Source organism: Eutrigla gurnardus (genome assembly GCF_963514095.1).
Source record: "Eutrigla gurnardus genome assembly, chromosome: 11".
NCBI classification, from domain to species: Eukaryota; Metazoa; Chordata; class Actinopteri; order Perciformes; family Triglidae; genus Eutrigla; species Eutrigla gurnardus.
The window spans coordinates 12,070,429-12,085,061 of NC_139925.1; the positions used below are offsets into that span (position 1 = coordinate 12,070,429).

The 14,633-nt window shown below is 40.3% G+C and overlaps 1 protein-coding gene across 2 annotated transcripts in view; it reads right to left on the reverse strand.

Annotated features, from left to right (window-relative positions):
• Nucleotides 1-14,633, reverse strand: part of LOC311020661 (cGMP-dependent protein kinase 1) — a 75,219-nt gene that overhangs the window by 9,939 nt on the left and 50,647 nt on the right. For both annotated transcript variants that reach the window (XM_084020856.1, XM_084020855.1), the window contains exons 5-8: nt 13,249-13,312; nt 10,750-10,827; nt 9,224-9,318; nt 1,139-1,204 (exon numbers count right to left, since the gene is read on the reverse strand). In XM_084020856.1, coding sequence (XP_083876982.1) covers nt 1,139-1,204; nt 9,224-9,318; nt 10,750-10,827; nt 13,249-13,312 — 303 coding nt within the window. The remainder of the gene's footprint in view (nt 1-1,138; nt 1,205-9,223; nt 9,319-10,749; nt 10,828-13,248; nt 13,313-14,633) is intronic.

Consider the following 14,633-nt stretch of genomic DNA (forward strand, 5'->3'; position numbering starts at 1 on the left):
CTCGAAGCTGGGACTTGTTTCCAAGCTGAGCTTTTTCTTTAAATGTTTGGCTGCTTACGGCACTATTGAGACTGCGACTCTGCCATTTGTTTTTATTCCCCCGTCTTTCCAACTGTCTCCATCTCCTCCTTTTCTCCTGCACAGCTCCTGCAATTATCCTAATCGTATATCTGAAAAATCATCTGGTTGAAACACTATGAAGGGCTTGGCTGGGGTGATATAAACACACACATACACAATGAGCAGTGAGAGCATGAGCTGTTTGTATGACAGGCAGAGTGATTAGCACTATCTCACCTGTGCTGGATGACTCACTCACTATCCCCTCTGCCGGCCCTGAGGATGGCCCATTTGAGCCTGCTGTGTTCCCTGAGGCCAGAGGGAGGCCCTGGGTAAGCTGATACCATCTCCTCCCTATGCCTGATTCCATCTGTCTCTCTATTCTCACCACACGCACCAACTTAATCCTTAGATGGTGACATGATATGAACTTCTTTGGCTCTAAATTTTAATACCATAAAAACATGATAAACATTGTAGTGAAATGTCAAAACATGCCACCGCAATGCAAAGCTGAAAATGTGGTTTCGCTCTTTGATAATCTCCTGACAAACATCAGAGGAATAAACATTGTAAGTCATTCCTGCACACATTTGCTGAGGTTGAATTAGGATTTAAGATTTTTTTCTTAAAAAGCAAATCTCACACGTTTAGATGTCTGTGAGAAAACATCTGCATGAGTATTAGCCCAGAACGTAGAAGGTGAATAAATCAACAGACTCGGAGATGATGTGGTTGCCTTCGAACCACACAAACAAGGCACTATTTTTTTTAATCACTACACATTTATTGAATTTGTTGAAATGTAATTTATTGGATCATTTAGGATACCTTTACATTTTTTTGGAGTTGAAACTGTAACATTCTTTAAGGTCCAGAAGTGCGTTCATGTTGGTGTCTCAGTAAATGTAGCACTTGTATAGCCTGTTCAAAGAAATCCTCCCTGCCGGACCATTAAGAGTAGATTGCGTGGGCTGGGTTTTGCATGGCTGCTCATGATAGACCACTTTAATGTTAAAGAAACAATAGGATCAATAATGTAAAACATGTTCTGTTGATTATCTTTATTGATACTCACTCTCTATCGATGACTAGACAGGTGACGGCCTCTGCTGCAATGACGTTGGCGGTCCTGATGTCCTCCCTGGAAAAAACATCATAGAACACAATCAGGCACACATCGGCACATATGATCCAATTAATGCCCTCTGGGCATATTATTCATAATATTACACATTTTAAATGCTTTATCAGACATGTGATGATGGAAACAGTCAAAACCATTGTGCCACTGGCACATCACTCTCAACAGGGAACACACATCACTGCTTGATTGGCATTACTCTTTGTTATATTTGACATCAAGTTCATCTTCCTCTGATGACAATGCTTCTTCAGAGGAGTCGCTCCAGCCGCCCGAGTCCTCCGAGTCTGTATCCCAAGGATCCATCCTTCAGTGTGAAAGACTTTCTGCTAAGCTCTGACTCTGAGCCAGGGCAGTGCCTGCAGCAGCCCTCCGACAAAAGACACGTCTGGCGTACTTGTAATAAAAATATCCAATCCAAATGCAGTGTTATCCACTTTTCAAGCAGAACAATATATATATAAATATATATTTTATATATATATATATAAAAAAGATTCTTCAGGGGATGTCCCATAAGCAGATTATTTCGTTCCCCATATTTTTGAAAAAAAAGAGAAAAAGGAAAACGAAGAAGATTGTTCCCTGGTTGAATTTAATATCCCGATGGGAAGCGAATAAAAGCTAAAACAAGCCCTGCTCTAGATGCGAAAAGAGTCTATTCAATTAAATTTAAGTGCTGACAGTAGCTGACAATCACTCTGTGCCTGATCTCAACTCAGACATATGGCAACCTATTTCAATGAGCCGAGGTGACAATTCCTCCTCGTGCTATGCCAACTCCCTCTGCCTTCCCTTTTCCAAACACACCCCTCCTCACGCACAAACTCACACACATACACGGTGTCCCACTCTTTCTGCTGACCCCTTTGAATAAAGGGCACAGCTGGTGGGGGAATAACAGATTTTGAAAAGGTGAGGGCTACAGAGGAGAGGAGAGTGGAGGAATGGTTGTCAGGGGCAGACACTATTGGGGTCCCTCGAGCAAACAATATTTCATTCAGCTCTGATAAACTCCTATGGCCTGCGTCCATGCTCTTAACAAAACAATACTGCTCCACCTGTTCTCCTCTTTGCCCAAAACAGCTTTTACAACAATTTTCATAAGCACACTTACAGTATAACCAGGTTAGTGGGTGAAAGAACTGATTGTCTCTGTTGACAGTTGACACCGTGGTTGTTATTCTTGATTATGGTGAGTGATAGTCAGCGGGAATGAGATCTCAATAGTGTACATCGCTCAAGGCTGAGGCGTGAAGAGATGCTTCTGTTTATGAGACCCTCATAAAAGTCGCCCCGGTCGTAACTGTATGTGGAGTTGTGTACTGTGAGTTTATTTTCTCCTTTATGTTCGCAATGATAAATATGTGGTGTATAGGTTCCGATAAATGTAATTTCATATATTTTCAGTTTATATGAAATAACAACATGACAAAGCATATTATGGTATACTTTGTGTGAATTCAATATGTGACAAAGTACTTTGTCACATAAGTATTTTCTCATTTAATTAAAAGTTTTTGAGAAAAAAAAAAGATAATTTCCAGCTATACACTGACTATGTTTGCATGCATTACACAGACATAGAGTAATCCAATTAGGCAATAGTTTTTTAGGGGTATTTCCATGAGCAGAATTCTTGATTGTAGGAAGACAGGAGTTGAACAATGATGCTGAATGAATGAGAACAAACCCTGCTGTCCAATATAATAATGTCCTGAGCTGTATGTACTATTGTATGCCGAGGTAATGGAGCTTTAATGTTGGAGAAGCCAGTTAGAGTTCAGTTAGTTGTAATGATGATCAAATGATCGTCCCGCAAAATATTGCCACAGCTTAATTCCAGCAGCCTTGTGGTGCTCAAAGAAAAGTAAATGGACACACACACACACACACACACACACACACACACACACACACACACACACAATCATACACTGACAGCAGAGGCTGCCATGCAAGGCAAATCAGCTTGCTTTGTTAAGGGCGGTTGAGTCAGAAATACTTGTTATGTCCCAGCTGTGAATTGGCCATCGACAATCGGCCAGCTGTAGAGTCACTTTTCAACAGCCGTCAGCCCTACTTCTACAAATGCACCTGCCAAGTAACTCAAACGAAGAGTTTTTTTAATTAATGTCATATACTGTATGTGTCAAGGGAGATAACAAAATTTCTTTCATAGCCAGTCACTCAAAAATTATTCATTTGTCAATAATTCCAGAATGTCGAAGAACATTTTTAAATAGCTGTTATTCTAATGTTAACATTTAGAAGCTTTCGCAACACATTTCTGAATTGTAGATCTCAGACAGACACACACACACACACACACACACACATTTCTCATGATAATGAGCTACATCTACAGCGATATCCCCAATCTGCTACATGAGTTTATTTCTCTCATAAAAAATTAAGTGTACAGTGTTCGTATCATTTACTAACCATGGTGATACAACAAAACACAACAACACAACACTTTGGGCTATATTGAAATAGAGGATTAAGCACGAATTATCTTTAAGAGACCTCAAGGGTTTCAAATTAGAGAGCGACTTGTTACACCTGTCCCCTGCTTCTCGAGTGTGGCTGAGGAAAACAACTTAAGTGTGTTATTGCGTTGATACTAGCGATGTTCTGTGTGAAGCACAGACACGAAACAATATGTGTCAGAATGATTCATTTGCATGCTGCTAAGCCAAAGTTATCCACTAAGCCAAAGATGGCTCTGAACGTGTTAATTGCAGCCCAACAAGACACGCATTGGAAAATAGACACAGACACGCACAGACGCACAAGCAAAGACACACCAAAAGCAGCTGCAAGCTGTGGCTGGAATGTCCTTTGGACTTACACAGGAGGGAGCCTGAGGTGTTGATTTCCAGTAGATAGTTGAAATGAACCTGGTAATTGGACAGTGATCTGGTGTCCCAGGAAGGGGGTTAGGAAAATAGCGTACTGGCTCGGAGGCTGAGAGTGGGTCAGTAGCTATGGAATGAAATGAGGGAAGTAAAGCCGCGGTCAGAATTGGGGCAGGAACAAGCGGTGGCCGTGGGATCCTCAGCCAAACATTTGTGCTTCTATTCTGTGACTGAATTGTTCTGCTTATAATGCTTATTATTATACTTTATATGTATTCAGATAGGCCTGGATAGTTGTATCACAGATTTCTATTAGAGCACTTAAGTAAATTACTGTGCCGGGGTTTGTTCAGCTTTTTCCCATTGACAACAAATTGTGCTTTTTTCACATAACTCCAGAGTATGACCACTCTCTGAGGCATAGCCCACATTTGCATATTTATGAATATATTTAATCTATTCTTCCGGGCAGCCACTTTCACACTTGTTGGAAATTATTCATGAGGAATAACCCATACATGCCATCTCGTTTTAAGTGGGTAATTAAAAACAATAAGTTTACCACCATGGGAACTTATTTAGAAAAAAGGATCTACATTAGTCAATGGTCAGAGAAAAATATTTTTTGGATCCCATTTGAATTTTGCCACAAATTAACAAATATCATTTTAGTTTTTTGTTTCACACAAAACTATATGGTATTATGACAAACTGATCTTCTGAAATCTTTCCAAACTGACGAAGATCATACGTGTAATCAAAATTAGACAAAACGATTCAAGACATCAAGATAAGTAGATGATACAAATGTGACCCCAACTAAAAACACTAAACAGACAAAAAACAAAGAAATATCAAGTAATAAGACATAAAGAAATTTGTTGGATCATTTCTTCATAGATTATAGAAAAGTATAAGAAAGGTGTTATAATCAACATATACAACCTATAATAAGAAGACATTTTTGAACAAGTGGAAAGATAATATGGATTAAATATTTACGAGTGTATTTTCCCTGTTTGTTGCATCTGTCTTGTTTTTGTTTTTTTCCCAAGCTCAAACACCCAAGATTTAAATGTTTGTGAATTTATTTCAGTCACAAATGATGTTGTTAGAGTAGCAGACACACTGTGAAAATGATAATGAGGAAAGGCTACTCTGGAACCTCTGATTGAGCTTGCAACAATTATGTAGCAATTATTTCACTTTTTCTGACTGATTGTATTTATTATTTTTTCCAGCCTGCAGTTGACGGAGCAATGTGACAGAATGGTTTAGTTGTTTTGTGAATTTCTGGTTTTTAGCTGCAGCAGACTCTCAATTCCCATCCCCATCTTCCCTTGGGTTGCAACACCTAAAATACATTTTTGGCCTGTGGGAAAGTCTGAAGAAACAACCTCCCCCCCCCCCCCCCCCCCCCAACACAACAATTGTGCATGTTTCCAAAATAAAAAAGGGTAACATGGGATTTACTTTGACAAAGTGCTTCTCAGTCTAAAAAAAAAAAAAAAGCTTAAAATCTTTGGCCGTTTATTTTAATGTGGTGATGGTAGGAACGCATAGCAGTAACTTTATAAAACAAGAAATGTCTTCATTCTAAAAAAATCTATGTGCTTTAGAGAAAATAAAACACAGAGTAGATGCACAGGAACATACAGCAATGTATAATATACAGATTTGTAGTTAACAGCAGATGGCAGAAGTCAATTCTTTGACTCATGGGAAACAAGCTATTAAAAGATGACGGTAAGGCTTGGAGTGAAGAGAGACGGGTGATTCTACAAGGCCGCATTCAGACCAACAAGCACATATCTAAAGATGTAGCATTCATTTCAATGAGGCCATTGTGTTGCACATTGCCCTGGCCAAACACAAACCATGTAACAAGACTTTACAGTCATGCTGTTGCCTCCATTAGGCTGAGCTGAGCATGAGAACATGTTTAACATTACAATATTACCATGCTGATGTATACCAATCAACAAAATGATAACAAATTATCTTGAGGGGGACATGAATGTACCAGATTTCATGGCAATCAAGAGAGTTGTTGAGACATTTGATGAAAACCCCTAAAAGAACCTCATGGTGGCACTAGAGGAAAAGCCACTAGGATACATCGTCTTCGAACCATGGTAGAAACAATTTTAGAGCAAACCAATAGTAGTCCAATAGACATTTAAGTCTGGACCAAAATGATGGGCCGACCGACACTGTCATAGAGTCATGCTACTGGCATAGCTAAAGCCTCGTAGTCGTAGCACCTCCCTTGTAGAAACAGAACGAACTTGTGCTGTTGTGACAGGAGTCAGCTTCGTTTGGCCAAGTATGTAAAAGATACAATAAATAAGAAAAAATAAGAAATTGAAATGTCTTACTACCAGTCAAGTGTTCTGTTAGTTGTTTATAAAATAATGCAGACGAAAAAACAATGAATAGATAGATGATTATGTGCAGTAGGATACTCTATACTATAGACACAAACAGGAACATATGATGATGGAAAGAATGTGACATGAGATATGTTGCCGGTCCAGTATTCATTAAGGCCTAACCCTGCGGAGAAAACATGTCATTTGATATTTGGCCGGCTGCTTTAATGTACACGCATCACACACTAGCGCTCACACAAGCTTGAGCCAAATCATTATGTCTGCCCGCTGGCAGGAGAACAGACTGTGATTTGTAAATATGTTCAAAGGCAACATCTTCAGATGGACACTCTAGCATTTGACTAAAGGCCATTGAGTTTCATGAGCAAGGACAAACACAGTTAACTTCTGATTACAAAGACGGCCCCGCAGAAGAGCCATCTGATCAAAAGACTACTCCGAAGATGGCCACCCTCTCGATCATGTAAATTTGCAAGACATGCTTGACCATCAAAGGTGCAGTTGAATAGGCTTCTCTAGCTCAAGACACTCCAAGACAAAAGGCATTCAGGCCAAAAGATGATAACAATACCAAGCAGATGCAGAGGTGGGGACGGCACTCTGTTATAGTGGGATGCAGGGAAGGGACGGTTTTCTTGATTAGACAAAGCATGAGAGGCCCTTGAAGGTGCTTTGAAGCGCTTTTTAGAGGTGCACACTTCTATTCTAGGAAACACTAAATGCATTGATGTATGGATACTGTTAAATATATATGTGATATGTCATGTGTGTGCGTCACATACTAAACCATCAGTGTGTTACATCAAGACTTTTGTGGCTTTCTTTTAAATAATAATTACAAGGAATCATTGAATTCCTTGAAAATACAATAGTGCACAATCCATTATGAATTAGTACTTTGTTTCATGCGCTCATCAAACAGCACTTTTTGAAAAATCTCATTAGCGTAAAAAGGATCGAATTTCTATTTGAACATCCTACTCCTCTGTCTACCGAGAGGTCAGGCTTCCTGTGTCTCACATGTTCCGCATGCATATTAATGCTCTGTCATCTTTTATATCCTATGGTTGTTAGCTTACACATATGGGGGGTGGGGGGTGTTCAACCATCTGTGCAGTTCCAGCTGTCACCTGAACATCACATCTAACATCTGGCGTGCTCCTTTTGAAAATAAAAATAATGATTTATATATGCCAACACATAAGCTGGCTGTTTTTTAGTTGTTTAGTAATATTCATGCCCTTTATGTTTCAAAGTCTTTACTATAGGCTACTCTTGAGCTGTTAAGGGCTTGAGATCTAAGTTATGGCAGCTTTCACAGTCAGCGGCCACAAGATGGCGACATCTCCATTTATTCCGCTATGTTGACACTGTTGGCAATGTGCTTGCATGCATTCAAACGTCCTCTCGTGAGTGCATACAGTATGTTCTCTCTCTACCTGCACCCTCGCAGAAATAAGACACTTTTATCTCTCCCCTCCCTCCGTTTTAATAATACATTTTGCACACAGGCACACAGCGATGACAAGACAGCACAAACAGCAGGGTAAAAATATCACTTCGGGGCGCTGGGCTTGGATGTAGCCATATAAAAATATTTTCATTACTCTGAAGTGTTATTTAGTGAAAGTATTTGAGTGCCTAGATGGCACTGAATGTAAGCAGTACGGTAGCAGTGAATCATCTGACCCTCACAACATTTATATACAGTCTGGTTGCTTCAAACATTCCTGCCACAGGCTGATAATGTCTGTATTACATGTTTATCTGAATTGACAAAGGGCGCTGTGTTAGTTACAGCCACTATGCTGACATACTTAACACAAATGTTCACGAAAGAGGGTGATTATTACAGTCAAGGACTGCATGAAGATGCCCTTGTTACTGGTAACCAAGACAGTAAATGAGAAGAAAAGACAATAGAATCGAAGAGGCGTATAGTTAATATTGTCTAAATGAAATAAGTCTCACTATACGAAAAATTCTGTGCAAAAAAATGACTTCTTCCGTGTCGTTTCTGTGTGTGATAGCAGGATAGCACAGACAGGTTGTCACTTGATGTGGTTGTGAGGGATCTCTACTGTCAGTTGAACATAAACACTTTTTTTCCCTCTTTTGATTTTGGCAAAAAAATAGAGATTTAGAAAGAGGAGCATTCCACGGCAATTGTGTATGGCCTTGTTTGTAATTTATTCAAAGGGGGCGACGTAAAATTGCTGCATCTTTAGATATTCATGCTGTTTATATTGCATCAGCTTAGAATATGATTCCATAACCAATCATTTAAAAATGTTTGTTGCTAAAATTTTATCTCAACAAACTGTATTTTCAGTTGCAGAAAAAAATCAAATATGACAAAAATAATGAAAAAGAAATCATGACTATGACAGTGTAGAGTCCCTCTTTCTTATCAGATTATTTTCTGTGGCACAGAGACAGATGGAATCGGTGTGGGAGAGCTACAATAATTCTGGCCTTAAGTTGTTTAATATGTTCCCTGCTTTTATTTCCATACACTTAGCAAGTAATCATGCCGCTCAAGAGGAGTGAGTGGTAGGGGAAAAAAACAGGGACAGATAAGAGCTGGAGGCTGATTGATAGCAAATTTGAAAGGATAGATGCGCGTTAAGTACAAGAGAGAGGATGTTAAAGAAGGGTTGCGAGTGAAAACTAGAAGAGAAGCGGGTGACAGTGAAGGAGACAGAAACAGCGGGAGAACGGAAGATTTAAATTGGAAGAGGCAGTGTTATTAGGAACAATCTTACCCTTGCAGTGCTTTCTCCCCGAACCAGTCTCCTTTTCCGAGGCTGCGCAGGTAGACAGGCTCTCCATTGGGCAAGTCTTCCCTGGTCACATTAACCTGGAGAAAAAGAATGGAAAAAAAGCAGGCGGAGGAGAGTTAAACACCAGAGCAGTGTGACAGTGAGGAAGATGGGGAAAAAAGAAGAAATGAGGGGCGATGTATAACAGCAAAAGAGAACACATTTCATTTACACATCATTGTAAAAGAAAGTGACATGTATATGATCTCTCAATACGGCGGGTTAATGACACTAATACAAAGAGGGGGAGGAGAGCTGGTGTGACAGACATCTCTGTTCGTGGGTGATCAGTGACAAAGAGACGGCCTTCTCTGTGAGGATCCGGGAGGCGCCACAGACCACTTCATTAGCCAGATGACATGTGAGTGATGGCACTGTGGCGTGGTGGTCAGATTTACAAATCAAAGTGATGGGCACTTGAGTGGATTTTGGAGGAAGTGACTGGAGACGGTCGTTTCGCCTAATGAAGGATGGTGTCAGATCTGCACAGGTGTTGTAGCATATCAAACACCAGCACGCTGTCATGCAGCCAACAACTGGGTGACTGAGTAATTATTCATGATCGAATGTGATCACGTGAGTGCGGGACAAAAACAGCAAAGAGAGATGGGAACAGGTCCAAGGGCAGATCGTCCATCGATGTGCGTTGGGAGATGCCAGTATTTGGCGGAATATCCTCGAGACAAAGTGTCTGCGGTCTAGATGGAAACAGAGTGAGTGGGAATATCCAGCGTTGATACTGAAGGTCAGGAGCTAATGTGTATGTGCTCACGTCTTTGTGAAGTGGGCTGCATCCGTTTGGGGTCAAAGGACAGTAACAAAAAAAAAAAAAAAAAGTAGAAGAAATGTAATGTATCTTAAACCGTAGAATGACAGTTACATCCTTGACATGTGACCTGTGAAAACAATGAATTTGCCTCAATAACTGGGACTTGAGATGGAATTTGATGGATGTATAGAAGAAAACATGTTCAAATCTTACCATGTGTGGAAGAGACTGAGAATTATTTTGTTGACAAATGTAAATAATGATGAAACAGTGGAAGGAGCTTCAGGAAAAGGAAAAAGACGATGATGACGAGGTGGGAGAAAATATGAGGGAAAACAGGTAACATGTCAAAACATGTTGACAACGGAAGCACATGAAAGCCCACCAACATGTTGATGTTGATGTTAGATGGGACAGCGTGTCATCTGGGCTCAGTGTTAAAGCCGGTGTTGATGACAGAAAGGTGAAATGGAAGTGACTCCATTCTCCTTTCTAGATACCCTCCACAGCATCTGCAAGGGAGGACGACACAGGCAGCCTCTCCCTTACGTCAAGATGATTGATGATGACCGACTTCCGACCAAAAAACACCACCACTTTGCTTCAAAGATAGGTGCCTTTTACCATGTGTGCCTTGATGTCATGCGCTGTGATGTCATAATTGTGATATCGGCGGTGGGCTACAGGAACTGTTTCTCACCTTTCCCTTACTGATGATGAAGAAGGTGTCTCCTCTGGCCCCCTGTCTGATGATGTACTCTCCATCTCCATAATGTGTCTGTCAGAAGAGAAGACCAGAGAAGAGAAGCGTTATTCAGGAACACTATGATTTGTTTGTCTCCGTTCTTGCATTGAGGGAACGAAAGGCTGAATTGGGTGCAGTGAGATAAATTCCAATTAGATGTGTTCTTGCGACACCACAGACTGGCCAGCTGTCCAGGGTGTTCCTCTGCCTTACACCCACCGCTTGCTTGCATATGCCCTATGACCTTGACTGAGCAGGTGGAAGAAAATTGGTGAATAAATTAATAATATCGCATCAAATGTGAAGGCAAATCACACCTCCTTTTGAAGAGTACAATTAATATATCCATCCATCATTCCATTTTCTTTACCAAGTAATCCTGTTGGGGGTTATGGGTGCCAGAGCCAATCCCAGCATGCATTGGTAAAGCCTAACACATAACAGAAAAAAACCTTCACTAACACATTGCCTCTCGCGTTGGAAATAACCTTCAGTACCAGATAAGAATGCTTGCTTGGTTGTGACATAACTTAATATGATGTGAAAAACCTCTTGTGCCATGGAGAAAACTGGATATCACGTTCCAACATGATCTACAAAACCATATCATAAGGAGTCACATACAAAAAGGATAAGGACCTCTGTCTAATGTGCAACAGAGGTTGCAGGTTACTTATATAATGTTGCCTTTTTTCACCAGCGTGTCCTCGAGGAGAGGAAACTGAAGAGAAGAAAAGTCATTCTGTCTAATCAAAAATCAATCATAGACTAAAAGCATCCATTAAAGTAGAGGACAAGACATTAGACAGCATGATGGATTTAGCCCTATGTGACCCAGCTGCACAAAACTACAGGACCTCTGCAGGTAAGAAAGAAAAATGCGGACCCAGTTTTTTTTTAAATAGAGGAAACCTTAAATAGGTTGTTTGTTTGTTTATGGGGTGACAGAAATCAACATATTTCAAACAAATTCCTAAGCTAACATCTCCCTTGGTCAACAGTGCAAACACATACAGCAGATTACATTTAAAGGCATGTCTAGAATACCATGCAAAACACCTCATTTTCACGGGGTGTTTGCATTCTCTCGGCTCACTCACACATGCCATCCCTGCCCAGAGTCAAATTGATGATCTCATCAATCACATTAATAAATGTCCTTTATAAGGTTAATATAGAGAATTTGATCACGAGGAAGGAGGTTTGATTAGACTGCGCTTCACTAGATATACTAGATGTACCAAATATGTCAGATTCATTATAAGAACAGAGATCTTGAAATGGGAAATCTGCTTTGTGTTTGCTTGCATCCCAAAAGTTCCCTTTAGCCTTGTTTTGCCCATTTTACACTTTACTGTTCACACTGTTTTGATGTGGGTGGCATAGCTTGCAGCACCTTACACCAATGCCCTTCCACAACCTCTTTCTTTTCCATGTATTTGTCCTTCGACATTGAGGTTGTTTTGTGTAAGCTGATAGATTCCCTTTTGTTGGTCCTCCTACCCTTACACACCCCTAGTGATCCTGCTGAACTGAACAGTTTCTCTTGAGTTTGATCTTCTGACCTTTTTTTTTTTACTGTTAGGTCTTTGAATTAAAGTCAATTTCACCTTTAACCACATACAGAAAGGTTACATTCTGCGACAGCCTTTGTAGCCATTGTCCATACCATGCTGCAGATACTAGATGCTGCATAGCACATCTGCAACAAGTTTGCCTTTACCTTTGCTGAAAAGCAAAAGGATCTGGAAGTAATTTCTCTTAGTTACATAAGTTATTGCACATATACACTCAGTGGCATTGAATAATCTTAAAAACTAGTCAAAAGGCCATATTTGATTGCAACCCAACACATTGAAAGCCTCAATGTGAGCAGCACACATCAAAAGTATACATGAGAATGTTTTTGCATAACTAAATTATGCTGAAAAAAAAAACATCAAAGGAAGTGGCGTGCAGATGGGTAGAACATGTGCTATCGAGAAACTTCTCAAAACGCACACTGAAACAGCCTGAAGAAAACTTTCCACTGTTGAAATGTCACATGATTAAATAATATGGTTCACAATGTTCCTCAGCCTATTGGGTTGTTTGACCCCCTCCCTCTTGAAAGCTGAAATGGCCTCTAACAGTAGTGTACTGACTTCCTGGACAGGTTCACAAAATGAACTGTCACTTAGGTAGACCATTGGGTTCAATATCACCACACTGAGCACATACCAAAGAGCATAAATGAAAAAATGCCAGCTATGCTTTTCTCCAGCTAACTTTGTTCCGTTAACGCCCCCCCCTTCACTCAGTGCACACTATCTGGATTATGTCTTCTTTCCCCTTCTGGCTGCCAGCTCTCACTGCAATAAAAGAGAGTGAACGTATGGAAATCAGTGCGTGGTGTAGGCTTGTGACATCTGCTCTGTGCTGGAGGTGTCACAGGCTTTGGAACAAGGCACTTACCTCTTCAAGGACATCGGCAAGCTTGCTCAGAATATCTTCCTGCAGGCCGTGGAATGTGGGAACGCTGCGTGAGACAGAAAAGAAAGTGCTTTTTCGGGATCGATTGGGTTCTTACATATATCACATATTACTCATTAAGTCTATTGTTGTTGAAGAAATCAGAGTGGATAGCAGCAGGTATCGTCTGCGAAATAGCTGACCAGAATCAAAGCAGACCTTTCATCTGAAATGCATATAAATATGGGAAACGGTAACACAGAAAAATCAATATTATGCTATGGCAGTTGGCCTGTATATTGTATTACAGATGGTGCATATAAATATTTCAGCATAAACTGGGCCACGTGTCTAGTTACACAGCGGGGAATCAGATCCTAGGTTGAATACACCAGTATGACGCCCTAATGTTTGTTCCGTCTGCTTCCCGGCAGCCTCAATGAACGATATCTGCCTGTTATCAAGCCTACTAAATAAAACTGGCCCAATGTTTATCAAGGAGGAAAATAACCCCTCTTGGTGAACAAAGGACATATCTCCCTATATGATCTCCCACTCTGTGTTTCCCCATCTCCCTCTTCCCCCTCATTTTCCATGCTTTATTACAGTAATCTCAACCATCTCCTCTTGGCCCCCAACCCAGGCCTCGCTGTCGTGTTGATCCTTGTGTTGTTGCTTCGTTGACAGAGAAGCTAGCTAATCAGCTGACCCTACTTTACATGAAACATATGGAGTTTCAATCCCTCGAGCTGTGAAGCTGTTGACACAAACAAAAACCCTCTGTTGCATTCAATTTCTTAATTGTGTTATAAGAAATTAATTAATTATACAAGGCCAATGGGGAAGTAGAGTTTCACTAATGTGCTGTTTTTGATCATTACACACATGGTTCTGTGTGACTGTGAGAGATTAAGACAACCTTAAATCATTTCTGTGGCAATCTTGAAAACGCAGAGTAAAATCAGCACTTCCTTGGGGTTTTATTAACACTTTCCCAAGCTCATTTTTCCACGCCTTATAAAATATCGTAGGGCAGATGGCCGTCTGCTTTTATTCCAACGGAGCTAGACATTTACCTTGGAAGGGGAAGGGGGCAAAGGCTGGATTAATAGTCCACCAACCTTTAAAAAAATATCAATTCACAGTAATATGCCTTTTGTAAACCATGGCGATGCTTGTCAGTTTATTACACACCACCTATGCAGTTACTATTCCTGGAGCAATGTGCTTGAGTGATGAAGTGCATGCTAGGAGGTAATATAAAAAAAGTCTTCACAAGCACATTCACTTCCTGTTTGCAATAATAATAAACTTCAACTCTTAGTGCTTATAAAATAAGATGAATAGTATTTTTATGTGGTTGGAAATATATTATGTCTAAAAGTGAA